We start from the raw sequence: 12,867 nt of genomic DNA, 5'->3' as shown, positions 1-12,867 counted from the left end.
ACCTCCACTAGCATATTTAGCTACGTTATTGACTCCGTTGCTACAGACGGTGAAGAGATGAACAATCTGAAAAGCTCTGAGGCAGATCAGTACTTCCACAGTAACAAGGTTTAGCTTTTTCCTACACAGATAACCGTACTTAAACTATCTGTAGTCTAATGCTGCCCTGCACTCCGTCTCATAAACTGCCTTACATTATAAACTGTACAGAAAGTAGTTAAAGTAACTGGCTGTCATTAAACCAACGCTACAATGCTGAGTCCTCCCTACACATGACATCATAGCTGATGTCCTCCTGGCTCTGCTGTCAGTCCTTTAAGGACCTGACGTCTCTTCTCCGCTGCTCTTTATAGCCCAACCACAAAGTAGGATACGAGTTTTCCTCCGTTGGCTTTTAGTCCACTAAATGAGATGAGCTCACATAACGAGGGTTTATGGTGGTCTCTTCTAGTTGAGGTTTCTCAGCCACATTCTTCTGGATTCCTCGTCTGTAGGTCGGCGATGGAAACTGTTCCGTTGGTCACAACAACAATCCCTTTTTGTTTGGGTGCATGTTCAACACACTGTTGTTGAAGCCACAGATTTAGCTCTGTCTGGTTGTTAGTACAGCCGCTAACAGCACAACAAGTACCAGAGCTCCACAAGGACATTTTAGAAAATGCTAATTTAACGTTAGTTATAATAATAATAATAATAATAAATTGGACTTATATAGCGCCTTTCAAGAAACCCAAGGACGCTTTACAAAGAGGGCACACAAAATCATACTGATAAATAAAAACAAAAGGAAATAAAACAACAAATGAAAACAGGAGCTAAGTCATTAAAGGAGTGATGTGTAGGAAGAGTTAGAGGTCAGAGGTCTTGATGAACAGCTGGTGCTGGAGGGGCTTTTTGAAAGTGTCCAGGGATGAAGCATTTCTGATCTCAGAAGGGAGAGAGTTCCAGAGGGTGGGGGGGCCGCGACGCTGAAGGCTCTCAGCCGGGTTTGGGGGGGGGGGGGTGCAGAGCAGACCGGTGTCGGAGGATCGTAGTCTCTGGGATGGAGTGTAGAGGTGGAGAAGGTTGGTTAGGTACTGGGGGGCATGGAGGGATTTGTATGTGAGAAGGAGGAGTTAATAGTTGATGTAGGACTTGATTGAAGATGGATGAGTGTCGGGGTGATGTGCTGCCAGAGCCTAGTGCGGGTCAGAACCCTGGCAGCTGAGTTCTGGACGTACTGGAGCCGGTCCAGGGCTTTGCTGGGTACCCCGGACAGGACTCCATTCCAGTAGTCCAGACGGGAGCTGATGAAGGAGTGGATAGCCTCTATGGTTAGCCTCCATGGTTAGCCTCTATGGTTAGCCTCTATGGATAGCCTCTATGGTTAGCCTCTATGGTTAGCCTCTATGGTTAGCCTCTATGGATAGCCTCTATGGTTAGCCTCTATGGTTAGCCTCTATGGTTAGCCTCCATGGTTAGCCTCTATGGATAGCCTCTATGGTTAGCCTCTATGGTTAGCCTCTATGGTTAGCCTCCATGGTTAGCCTCTATGGTTAGCCTCTATGGTTAGCCACTTTGGTTAGCCTCTATGGTTAGCCTCCATGTTTAGCCTCTATGGTTAGCCTCTATGGATAGCCTCTATGGGTAGCCTCCATGGATAGCCTCTATGGTTAGCCTCCATGGTTAGCCTCCATGTTTAGCCTCCATGGTTAGCCTCTATAGTTAGCCTCCATGGTTAGCCTCTATAGTTAGCCTCTATGGTTAGCCTCTATGGTTAGCCTCTATGGTCAGCCTCCATGGTTAGCCTCTATGGTTAGCCTCCATGGTTAGCCTCTATGGATAGCCTCTATGGTTAGCCTCTATGGTTAGCCTCTATGGATAGCCTCTATGGATAGCCTCTATGGTTAGCCTCTATGGATAGCCTCTATGGATAGCCTCTATGGTTAGCCTCTATGGTTAGCCTCTATGGATAGCCTCTATGGTTAGCCTCTATGGTTAGCCTCCATGGTTAGCCTCCATGGTTAGCCTCTATGGATAGCCTCTATGGATAGCCTCTATGGTTAGCCTCTATGGGTAGCCTCCATGGTTAGCCTCTATGGTTAGCCTCCATGGTTAGCCTCTATGGTTAGCCTCTATGGGTAGCCTCTATGGATAGCCTCCATGGTTAGCCTCCATGGTTAGCCTCCATGGTTAGCCTCTATGGATAGCCTCTATGGTTAGCCTCTATGGTTAGCCTCCATGGTTAGCCTCTATGGTTAGCCTCCATGGTTAGCCTCTATGGATAGCCTCTATGGTTAGCCTCTATGGGTAGCCTCCATGGTTAGCCTCTATGGTTAGCCTCCATGGTTAGCCTCTATGGTTAGCCTCTATGGATAGCCTCTATGGATAGCCTCTATGGTTAGCCTCCATGGTTAGCCTCTATGGTTAGCCTCTATGGATAGCCTCTATGGATAGCCTCTATGGGTAGCCTCCATGGTTAGCCTCTATGGTTAGCCTCCATGGTTAGCCTCTATGGATAGCCTCTATGGTTAGCCTCTATGGATAGCCTCCATGGTTAGCCTCTATGGATAGCCTCTATGGTTAGCCTCTATGGATAGCCTCTATGGTTAGCCTCTATGGATAGCCTCTATGGATAGCCTCCATGGTTAGCCTCCATGGTTAGCCTCTATGGTTATCCTCTATGGTTAGCCTCTATGGTTATCCTCTATGGATAGCCTCCATGGTTAGCCTCTATGGTTAGCCTCCATGGTTAGCCTCTATGGTTAGCCTCTATGGTTAGCCTCTATGGTTAGCCTCCATGGTTAGCCTCTATGGGACTACCTAGCTTACTGCTACCTCAGCAGAAGTGAGGTCCATAATCATGTCTTCAGTAACGCCCCGACAATAAGGAGGATAACATGCAGACAATGAATGCAACACAATGTCCAGCAGACATCAGCACAGTCAGTTGAAACATGACAACATAGAATCACATCATGTTACAGAAGTGAAACCCAGCGGAGGCTAGAGGACTGAACATATTCACTCAAGTCAAAGTACAATGACTCTGTGATGTTCAAAGGTGTGAACGTTGTGCTGAATGTGAGCTCTTTGGTGGAGCTAATCAGCGTTTTAGAAAGCAGATGGTTCAGAGCTGCTTTGTGCTGCAGTGGAAGATGATGAGCCAGTTTTATTAGTGAGACTTTATTCAGTACTGGATCATCAGCTGTCGTCCTCGGGTCCACACCGGGACCAACAGCAGAACACCGTCCACATGTTGACTCTCATGTTGAGGAGCTGTTCATGCTGTTACAACTGGATTGTTGAGTTTCTAGTTAAAGGTTGTTAAACGTCATTCACAGTTGAATATCAGATGTCACTTTTCTTTCACTGATTGTCAGTAGAGTTGTTAATAAATCACCAGATGTTGACCTGCAGCTGTATTGTGTCTTCTTCTCTCCATCAGATGTCTGTCAACTGGAACTGGACACAAACACAGTAAACAGAAACCTCAAACTGTCTGACAACAGGGAGGTGACATGTGTGAAGGAGGATCAGTCATATCCTGATCATCCAGACAGATTCATCTCCCGTCTTCAGCTGCTGTGTAGAACTGGTCTGACTGGTCGCTGCTACTGGGAGGTCGAGTGGAGAGGAGGGGTTTCTATATCAGTGAGTTACAGAGGAATCAGCAGGAGAGGAAACGGAGTGGACAGTTGGTTTGAAGGGAATGATCAGTCCTGGAGTCTGTGGTGCTATGATGTTGGTTACTCTGTCTGGCACAATAACAGAGAAACACCCATCTCCTCCTCCTCCTCCTCCTCCTCCTCCTCCTCCTCCTCCTCCTCCTCTGGTAGAGTAGCAGTGTATGTGGACTGTCCTGCTGGCACTCTGTCCTTCTACAGAGTCTCCTCTGACACCCTGATCCACCTCCACACCTTCAGCACCACATTCACTGAACCTCTTTATCCTGGGTTTAGGATCTGGTCTTATGGTTCCTCAGTGTCTCTGTGTCCTCTGCAGGTCTGAGTGTCTCTGTGTCCTCTACAGGTCTCAGTGTCTCTGTGTCCTCTGCAGGTCTGAGTGTCTCTGTGTCCTCTGCAGGTCTGAGTGTCTCTGTGTCCTCTGCAGGTCTGAGTGTCTCTGTGTCCTCTGCAGGTCTCAGTGTCTCTGTGTCCTCTGCAGGTCTGAGTGTCTCTGTGTCCTCTGCAGGTCTGAGTGTCTCTGTGTCCTCTGCAGGTCTGAGTGTCTCTGTGTCCTCTGCAGGTCTGAGTGTCTCTGTGTCCTCTGCAGGTCTGAGTGTCTCTGTGTCCTCTGCAGGTCTCAGTGTCTCTGTGTCCTCTGCAGGTCTGAGTGTCTCTGTGTCCTCTGCAGGTCTGAGTGTCTCTGTGTCCTCTGCAGGTCTGAGTGTCTCTGTGTCCTCTGCAGGTCTGAGTGTCTCTGTGTCCTCTGCAGGTCTGAGTGTCTCTGTGTCCTCTGCAGGTCTCAGTGTCTCTGTGTCCTCTGCAGGTCTGAGTGTCTCTGTGTCCTCTGCAGGTCTGAGTGTCTCTGTGTCCTCTGCAGGTCTGAGTGTCTCTGTGTCCTCTGCAGGTCTGAGTGTCTCCTGTGGACTGAAGTCAAAGTTCAGTGTGTTCACCATCACACTCACTCAAACCCAAATCCTTCATGTGTCATCTGTTGATCATCAACATTCATCATGAACTCTTGTCTCTCTTGAATCATCCTGTAATGTAATGAATGGAATACAGTCATATATTCAATATTTCATCTTTCTAATGTTTCTAAATGCTTTTAATAAAATCTGTAGTTTTCTTTGGTTCATTTGATCACTTTCATCATTTCTCTCTTTACTGAGACATTGGACATCATCATCTTTTAGCCTCAGGTGTTCTGAACCAGGGAACTAATGAATGACATGTTTCTGACCGTCACCTCCTCTTCCTCTTCTTCCTCCTCTTCCTCTTCCTCCTCTTCCTCTTCCTCCTCTTCCTCTTCCTCCTCTTCCTCTTCCTCCTCCTTCTCTTCCTCCTCCTTCTCTTCCTCCTCCTCTTCCTCCTCCTATATATATATACATCTCGCTGAACTAAAGTTTGGCAAGAAACTGGTATGGCTGCTTTCAAACGGGTCCCTTGACCTTTGACCTTTACTTGTTTTTAGCCGTCACTATCTTGGTTTTTATCCTGAGTCGCCCCCTGCTGGCTGTTTTTAGGTTGAAGCCACTTCAACACTGGCTTCACTTTTCAGACCCGGAGGTCGCCACGGAGCAGAGCTCATGATTAAATATCAGCTGATCTGAGGTCGGTTGCTTCTGTCTGTGGAACCGGAGAGAAAAACACTCACACAGATTCAGGAAACATTTATTTACAACATTTTCAAAATCAAACTCCTGAGGTGGAACGACCCGGATGGTGTGGAAATCTTTTGAAGTGATGAGATCTCAGCGACATCAACAGAACAAAAAGATTCACGCAGCGATCAAAACACGAGTGCCCTTCACAATAAAACTCCTAAAACTAAACATTTCATTTTGCTTTCACACAAAAAACAAGTTCAGAGGATTCTTTCAAATCCAGCGACGTCATGTTGAATTGGATCGTGACGTGGTCGCGCTCAGCGCTTCGCTGTTACATCAGACAGGAAGTGTTGCAGAGGTTTAGACGTAAGCTTTGGAGCTGCTGCTGTCTGAGGCCGGAGCCGCTCTGTAGATCTTCTGTCCTCGACTCGTAGTGGACAAGTTGTACGTAAACTGCCTGCAGGACAAAACGTGACACTTCAGTCCCGTCTGATATTTATATTTAAGTCCTGATTCAGAAATATGAAGTCATTGATCTGGGTTAAATGTTGGTCGTGTACCGTGCAGCAGCGGCGGTGGAGGACGTCTTCCTGCAGGAGCAGCAGAGCAGAGACCCTCCCAGTATGGCCAGACAGGACGCCGCCCAGCCCAGATACAGACCAGTACCCAGCTCGAACCTGCAGCGTCACACTCAGCGTCAGCGGCAGGAAGTGACACACACACATCTTACTGTGGAGGCGGCGTCTGAGTGACTGACCTGACTCCTCCGTACAGCGGGTTGTAGAAGTCGTGGATGACTCTGGCGGCGTACCAGGACGCTGCGATCAGAGTGAAGACACCTGAGGAGGAGACAGGAGACAGAGACTATGACTCACAGGTCATAAAGATGAATAACTTCATGTTACGACGTCGCATACCGGACAGGATGAACAGGACTCCTCCGGTCAGGGCCATCTGGTCTTTGGCGTGCTCCGAGGTTCTGCCGATCTTGGTGCACTTGAGTCCCAGAACGGAGACGATGATGGAGGCCAGACCGACCAGCAGGGACAGGATCATCAGAGCCCTGCAGGCCTGCAGGTGAGCTGGACACGCAGCGGGACGGACAACACAACACGCTTTGTATTTACCACGGTTATTTAGATGTAAAATGATTAAATCTGCGTGAAGTCTAAAGACGTGATTCTGTGCAAGAACAAACTGCACTTTATTAATAGATCATTTATTTATTCAGGGTAATAAATAAATGCCAAATAAACAACTTTAAATGCACTTATAATATAATAAAATAAACTTATAACACTAATACTAATATGAAATAATATCTATACATAGCTGCTACTTCCACATATCCTCCAGCCATGAATACATAAATATGAATATATTATTATTATTATTATTATTATTATTATTATTATTATTATATAATTCATTGAATGTATATTAATGATATTTTTTTATGTGTTTTTGGCAAAACAAGCAAAAAAGAAATACCAAATAGCAATAAACCACCCATTAATATAAAGCTTAAAGTGGCCAATTGTATATTTTTTAAGGGATACCTTTCATGTTATATGGTCAATTTTAAGACATTCTTACTCCTTAAAGGTCCCTTAATTCATGCAGGAAAATAAAAAATGTGTAAAGTCAGAGATAATGTACAGCGAGCCGCTCATTGTTGTGAAATAAACTCTGTCAGGGCGATTACACGGCTGCTTAATTAAGAAATCAATAATTTGACACAAAAACGGTCCTCCAGAGTCCGACATCAGAAATGGGCCCATAGCAACGGTCTGTTATACGTAGCAACGGTCTGTTATACGTAGCAACGGTCTGTTATACGTAGCAACGGTCTGTCAGGACTCTCACCAGCAGACTGAGGAACAGTTTTTTCCCCCAGGCCATCAGACTTTTAAATCTATAATTAATTTGACACATTCTTACACAAAAATATTTCTTATACTGTATATACTGTATATATTGTTAATACATATGTTCTTAATATGCCCTTGTATAAAGTATTTCCTTTTATAAATGTAATGTAAATGTAATATAATTTATTATTTAATGGAGCTTCCTAGCGAAAAGTATTTCACACGTTTGTACCTGTACAACCGGCGTGACAATAAACATCTTGAATCTTGAATCTTGAATCTTATACGTAGCAACGGTCTTTTATACGTAGCATCGGTCTGTTATACGTAGCATCAGTCTGTTATACGTAGCAACGGTCTGTTATACGTAGCATCGGTCTGTTATACATAGCAATGGCCTGTTATACATAGCAACGGTCTGTTAAACATAGCAACGGCCTGTTATACATAGCAACGGTCTGTTATACGTAGCATCGGTCTGTTATACGTAGCAACGGTCTGTTATACGTAGCATCGGTCTGTTATACGTAGCAACGGTCTGTTATACATAGCAACAGTCTGTTATACACAGCAACGGTCTGTTATACACAGCAACGGTCTGTTATACGTAGCATCGGTCTGTTATACGTAGCAACGGTCTGTTATACGTAGCAACGGTCTGTTATACGTAGCAACGGTCTGTTATAAAGAAATAGACTGTAGAACGCCGGGACCAATCAGAATCGAGTATTCAACAAAGCCGTGTAATAATAGATTACAGCCTATTATTGATCATCATTAATAATGAATAATTAATTAAGTTAATGGTATTTCAGTGATGGTTTCAGGACTTCAGTTCAACAAGTAGCTCCAGCTTTTTCTTTTCTACATCTTCAATAAACAAGATCCATCATGTGACCTACTGAGTCTCTCTATCTGTCTAAACCAAACTAAACAGCACTCTTCTTCTGTGGTGTGCGATCACTCACCCGGCAGTCCCAGCACCGTCTTGAACCGGCTGCACTGAAGGGATCCCAGCGACGTGGCGGCGCAGCTCATCCACAGACCTTCAAACTGCCACTGACTGCTGCTCACCGACTCCAGCTGACTCCTCACCTTCCACACCTGAGAGGAGGTGCAGCTGGACTGCAGACACCAGGACACCACGCCCAGAAGCAGACCCACAACCTGCAGGCCCACCGCCATGCTGCTCACTGTCCCCGCCGCGCACACCTGGAAACACCTGGAAACACAGCAGGATGTCAACAACAGGCCCCTTTGGAGTAGTTGATGCTAACATGTTAGCAACCAGCTACCTACCTACTCCCTCATGGTTCTGGCTAGAAAGGATCCGTCTTGTGTAAAACTATCGCGCGTGTTCGTGTTAATGTGTTTACTTTGTTTACTTTGTTTTTGGCCGTCGCCGTCTTGTTTTTTTGGCAGTGACCATTGGTGATGATGCCATGCTGGTCTGGTCTATAGCTTGGAGACAGAAAGCTCCTCTATTAGATCTGTTTTAGGACACGGCAGGGGAACAGATCGGAGATCAGCGTTTTTGGATTTATTGTCGGTGCAACCAGCTACACAGCAACTCTTCAGCATAGCGCTACACAGCAACTCTTCAGCATAGCGTTACACAGCAACTCTTCAGCATAGCGCTACACAGCAACTCTTCAGCATAGCGTTACACAGCAACTCTTCAGCATAGAGTTACACAGCAACTCTTCAGCATAGCGTTACACAGCAACTCTTCAGCATAGCGCTACACAGCAACTCTTCAGCATAGCGTTACACAGCAACTCTTCAGCATAGCGCTACACAGCAACTCTTCAGCATAGCGCTACACAGCAACTCTTCAGCATAGCGCTACACAGCAACTCTTCAGCATAGAGTTACACAGCAACTCTTCAGCATAGAGTTACACAGCAACTCTTCAGCATAGCGCTACACAGCAACTCTTCAGCATAGCGCTACACAGCAACTCTTCAGCATAGCGCTACACAGCAACTCTTCAGCATAGCGCTACACAGCAACTCTTCAGCATAGCGCAACACAGCAACTCTTCAGCATAGAGTTACACAGCAACTCTTCAGCATAGAGTTACACAGCAACTCTTCAGCATAGCGCTACACAGCAACTCTTCAGCATAGCGCTACACAGCAACTCTTCAGCATAGCGTTAAACAGCAACTCTTCAGCATAGCGCTACACAGCAACTCTTCAGCATAGCGCTACACAGCAACTCTTCAGCATAGCGTTAAACAGCAACTCTTCAGCATAGCGCTACACAGCAACTCTTCAGCATAGCGCTACACAGCAACTCTTCAGCATAGCGCTACACAGCAACTCTTCAGCATAGCGTTACACAGCAACTCTTCAGCATAGCGCTACACAGCAACTCTTCAGCATAGCGCTACACAGCAACTCTTCAGCATAGCGCTACACAGCAACACTTCAGCATAGCGTTATTACTGTTAGTGATTTGTTTGAAGTAGAAGTTTAGAGACATGTTTCAGCTTCTGGTTACGCTGTTACCGTCTATGCATTTTTGAATTCTTTTAAATTATGTTTTTGGACATTTTTTGGATATTTTTTAAAAATATTTTCACATCTTTCACAAATATTTTTTTTTTGGTCAGATATTTTTCACGTATTTTAATCATATTTTTGGGATGTTGGGGGCGTGGCCATGAGAGCCTACTCTGGATGACGTCCTGCCGGTCTGATGTGTGCACGGTTAGGTTATGTTTGTGCACCTCGTCTGTACCAAGAGGAGCGTTCTTGGACGTCTGATTTCCCCTCTTTGTTTTGCATCTTCCATTCATTATAAACAATGGTGTGAAATAACAGAGATTTGTCAATATTTCCATTTTGTTTCACGATTATTGTCGGATGGAATTTAGTGACTGTGGTGAATTTGTTCTTGATATTTTGAAAGATTAGGAATATGTTTTTGTTGTGATTTTCTTGATAAAGCATTAACTTTAGTTTAAAACACAGTAATCTATGTGACGTCATGTCAGTGAAACAGTGACGGGATGAAGCCAGCAGAGTTAATAAAAGCACTTTAGTCATCAGTATGACCACACTGACAGTCTCTCTCTTCCAGCCTCTTTTCTCCCCAAACAGAGATCTCAGTAACTGGAACCAGTTAACATTCCCAGTAAAGCAGCAGATCAGTTCTTACCGTCAGCTCAGGTTTGGAGGCTGAAGTGAAGTTCTCTGGGTCTCTGGTGTTGGTTCTTCTCTGTCCGCTGACTTCCAGTGATGTGGTCTCGGTGTGAACCTGGTCTGATCCTCTGGTCTGATCCTCTGAGGTCTGCTGGTGATCAGGGTCAATGAACCTCCGGACACTCGGAGCCTTATCGACGTACGGGACTCCCAGAGTTTCACCTCTGACTGTGTCTGTTTGGAGCCGGTTTCAGGATCCTCAGAGTCACTGATCTGTGAAACCTTATTTAATAATAAGTTCTCGTTGGATGTCCTGACGTCTTCTGAACAAAGATAAACAGATGTCTCAGTATCTGTTGGTCGATCAATAACAAGAAATATCAGAACAGGAAGCTTGAGTTTGGCATTTTTAGCCGTCACCATCTTGGTGTTTTTGGCTGTCGCCATCTTGGTTTTTAGACATCGCCATCTTGGTTTTTTGCAACCAGCAGTGACACTAGAGGGCGGAGCTAAGTACAATTGAACGCTGAATAAGACGTTTTCAGGCGACCAGAAAGGTTACAATGAACTCTGATGAAGTGAAAACACGCTGTGAAAGGGTTAACGTTGTAAGAAGAAAACACGGACAACTCCCAGACCGGACAACGCCGTGGTAGCGACCTGTCAATCAGCAGGTAGCCCCGCCCTAAAGCATCCCCTGCTTTATGGTCTATCTGACTCTAAATGGGACGATCGTTTACTAAATGAACATCATGCTGTATGAAGAAGACTTGAAACATGAACTCATGTTTACAATGTTTACCGAGGTCATAAATCAAGAGAGACTTCTCCATCTCGGTGTTTTCACCATCGTTGTGCAGCGTTTATCACACAGTTTCTCTGCTGAGCAACAAACAGCTGAATAACGTCAGTATATTGTATTTTGTATGTTTATTGGGTCACCAGATAAAAAAGATCTAATTAAAAAAGAGCTGAAAGAAAAACTGATAACCTGGAAAATACTTTAACATAGTCCTCCTCTAAATTGCCTGTAATCATGTCTTCTATTCAACGTTGTCTTTCGTCTTGGTGTCCTGCAGTAGTATTTACAGGAGTAGAACAGTGATCACAGTCTCAGTAGTATGTAGCTGTGTGTATATTAACTGAACTCTGCTCGGGGGGTTTCAGTGTTTGTCTGTGACCGTTTGTGGACTTTGAACCGTCTGTTTATCAAACTGATTTCATGTTTGCAGATCAGTTAACTGTCTGAATTCATCAAACAGCTTCAAGTTAAAGATAAAATAAAACTCTAGCTCACTTCAGAACAAAAGCTATTTCACAAATCAATGACTTTAAAATACTCTTGAATCTAAAGGCCCTTTTAGTTATTTTACGAGACAGCTTTGAAGTGGGCGGAGCTCAGCTGGAAGAAGGTGATGTCGTGCGTTGCTGTGCACCACATAGTGAAGGTCGTGAGGTCGTACTCGATCAATCACGAGAAAAACACTTTCTGACATTAAAGTCATACATTAACAAGACAAAAACTTGGATATTCTGAGATTAAAGGGGCAAATTTATGATAAAAAACTCATAAATTTGTGAATTATAGTCGTAAATTTACAAGAAAAAATAGTTGGATATTCTCTGAGATTGAAGTGGCAGATTTATGAGAATAAAAGTCAAAAATTTGAGAGATCATAATGTCGGAAATTTACGAGAAAAAAACGTTGACACTCTCTGGGATTAAAGGGGCAGATTTATGAGAAAAAACACAAATTTGAGAGATTATAAAGTGCACCACTTCTCTTCACTTGCAAGGCTTTATTCTAACTGTAGCAGGAGAACGACGTGGTTGGTGCTACAGTCGGCGTCGATTACACTCATTCACTGCAAATGCCGTTGTGAAAATATACAACACTAATGTGCATGAAAACACTCAGCTAGCTAGCTGGCTGGATAGATAACTGAGTTAACCGAGGATGACGTCTGACCTGCAGCTTCTACTATAGTCATACATCATATTCCCATTTTAGCAACAACCTTCTTTTAACTGTCAGCACAAAAAGAAGTTGTCAAATACATTTGGGCGAACAGTCATCGATCAACATCGATCAACATCGTCAGGAAATACATTGGAAATATCATAGAAATGCCAAAACACACTGGAGCGAGATTCTAAAGACGTAAATTTACGAGATAAAAGCTTGGATATTCTCTGAGATTAAAGCGGTAAATTTACGAGAAAAAAACACAAGTTTGCGATATTCTAAAGTCGGAAGTTTACGAGATAAAAAGGTGAATAAAGTGGAGTGAACGTCCGTCCTGTTTGATCAGCATAAAGAACGAAGCAGTGATCATTTTACAGTTTAATTTAAAAGAAAACCAACAAACAGAAAGAAAGACGAGAACTTCGTTAAGAACTCACTTTAAAAGAAAAGACAGACTTCCTCCTCCTCTAACTTTACTCCCGGTTCCAGAATCAGAACCGGAGTGACTCCTAATGCGTACCGGATACACAGTTGATCTTCTTTAAATGGTTTACACAGAAACATAAATTAATCACTTCAAACTTCAGAAACTAAATCTTCTCGGACTGCAGAGATTATTTGTGTCT

General features: G+C 44.2%; 2 protein-coding genes across 5 annotated transcripts in view; one reads left to right on the top strand and one right to left on the bottom strand.

Annotated features, from left to right (window-relative positions):
- Positions 1-4,782, top strand: part of LOC141771037 (protein NLRC3-like) — a 30,325-nt gene extending 25,543 nt beyond the window's left edge. The window contains exons 12-13 of one of the 3 annotated variants that reach the window (XM_074640923.1): positions 3,428-3,984; positions 4,147-4,782. In XM_074640923.1, coding sequence (XP_074497024.1) covers positions 3,428-3,984; positions 4,147-4,152 — 563 coding nt within the window. In that variant the 3' untranslated portion in view covers positions 4,153-4,782. The other 2 variants (XM_074640924.1, XM_074640925.1) reach the window with 2 other exon arrangements.
- Positions 4,783-5,302: 520 nt separating this feature from the next.
- LOC141771052 (claudin-1-like) lies at positions 5,303-10,449 on the bottom strand. 2 transcript variants are annotated; one of them, XM_074640962.1, is made up of 6 exons: positions 10,291-10,449; positions 8,094-8,347; positions 6,172-6,336; positions 6,012-6,093; positions 5,815-5,931; positions 5,303-5,711 (listed from the first exon to the last, which is right to left on the bottom strand). In XM_074640962.1, the coding sequence occupies exons 2-6, from the start codon at positions 8,308-8,310 to the stop codon at positions 5,615-5,617; spliced, it is 678 nt and encodes a 225-aa protein (XP_074497063.1). In that variant the 5' UTR covers positions 8,311-8,347; positions 10,291-10,449; the 3' UTR covers positions 5,303-5,614. The 2 variants fall into 2 exon arrangements, with proteins under 2 accessions (XP_074497063.1, XP_074497062.1); XM_074640961.1 differs by having other exon boundaries at positions 8,094-8,357; positions 10,291-10,442.
- Between the last annotated feature and the right edge of the window lie 2,418 nt (positions 10,450-12,867).

This window comes from Sebastes fasciatus, chromosome 7 (genome assembly GCF_043250625.1).
Source record: "Sebastes fasciatus isolate fSebFas1 chromosome 7, fSebFas1.pri, whole genome shotgun sequence".
NCBI lineage: Eukaryota > Metazoa > Chordata > Actinopteri > Perciformes > Sebastidae > Sebastes > Sebastes fasciatus.
Note: the sequence above shows the minus strand (reverse complement) of the source record. Positions and strands in the feature narration are given on the sequence as shown.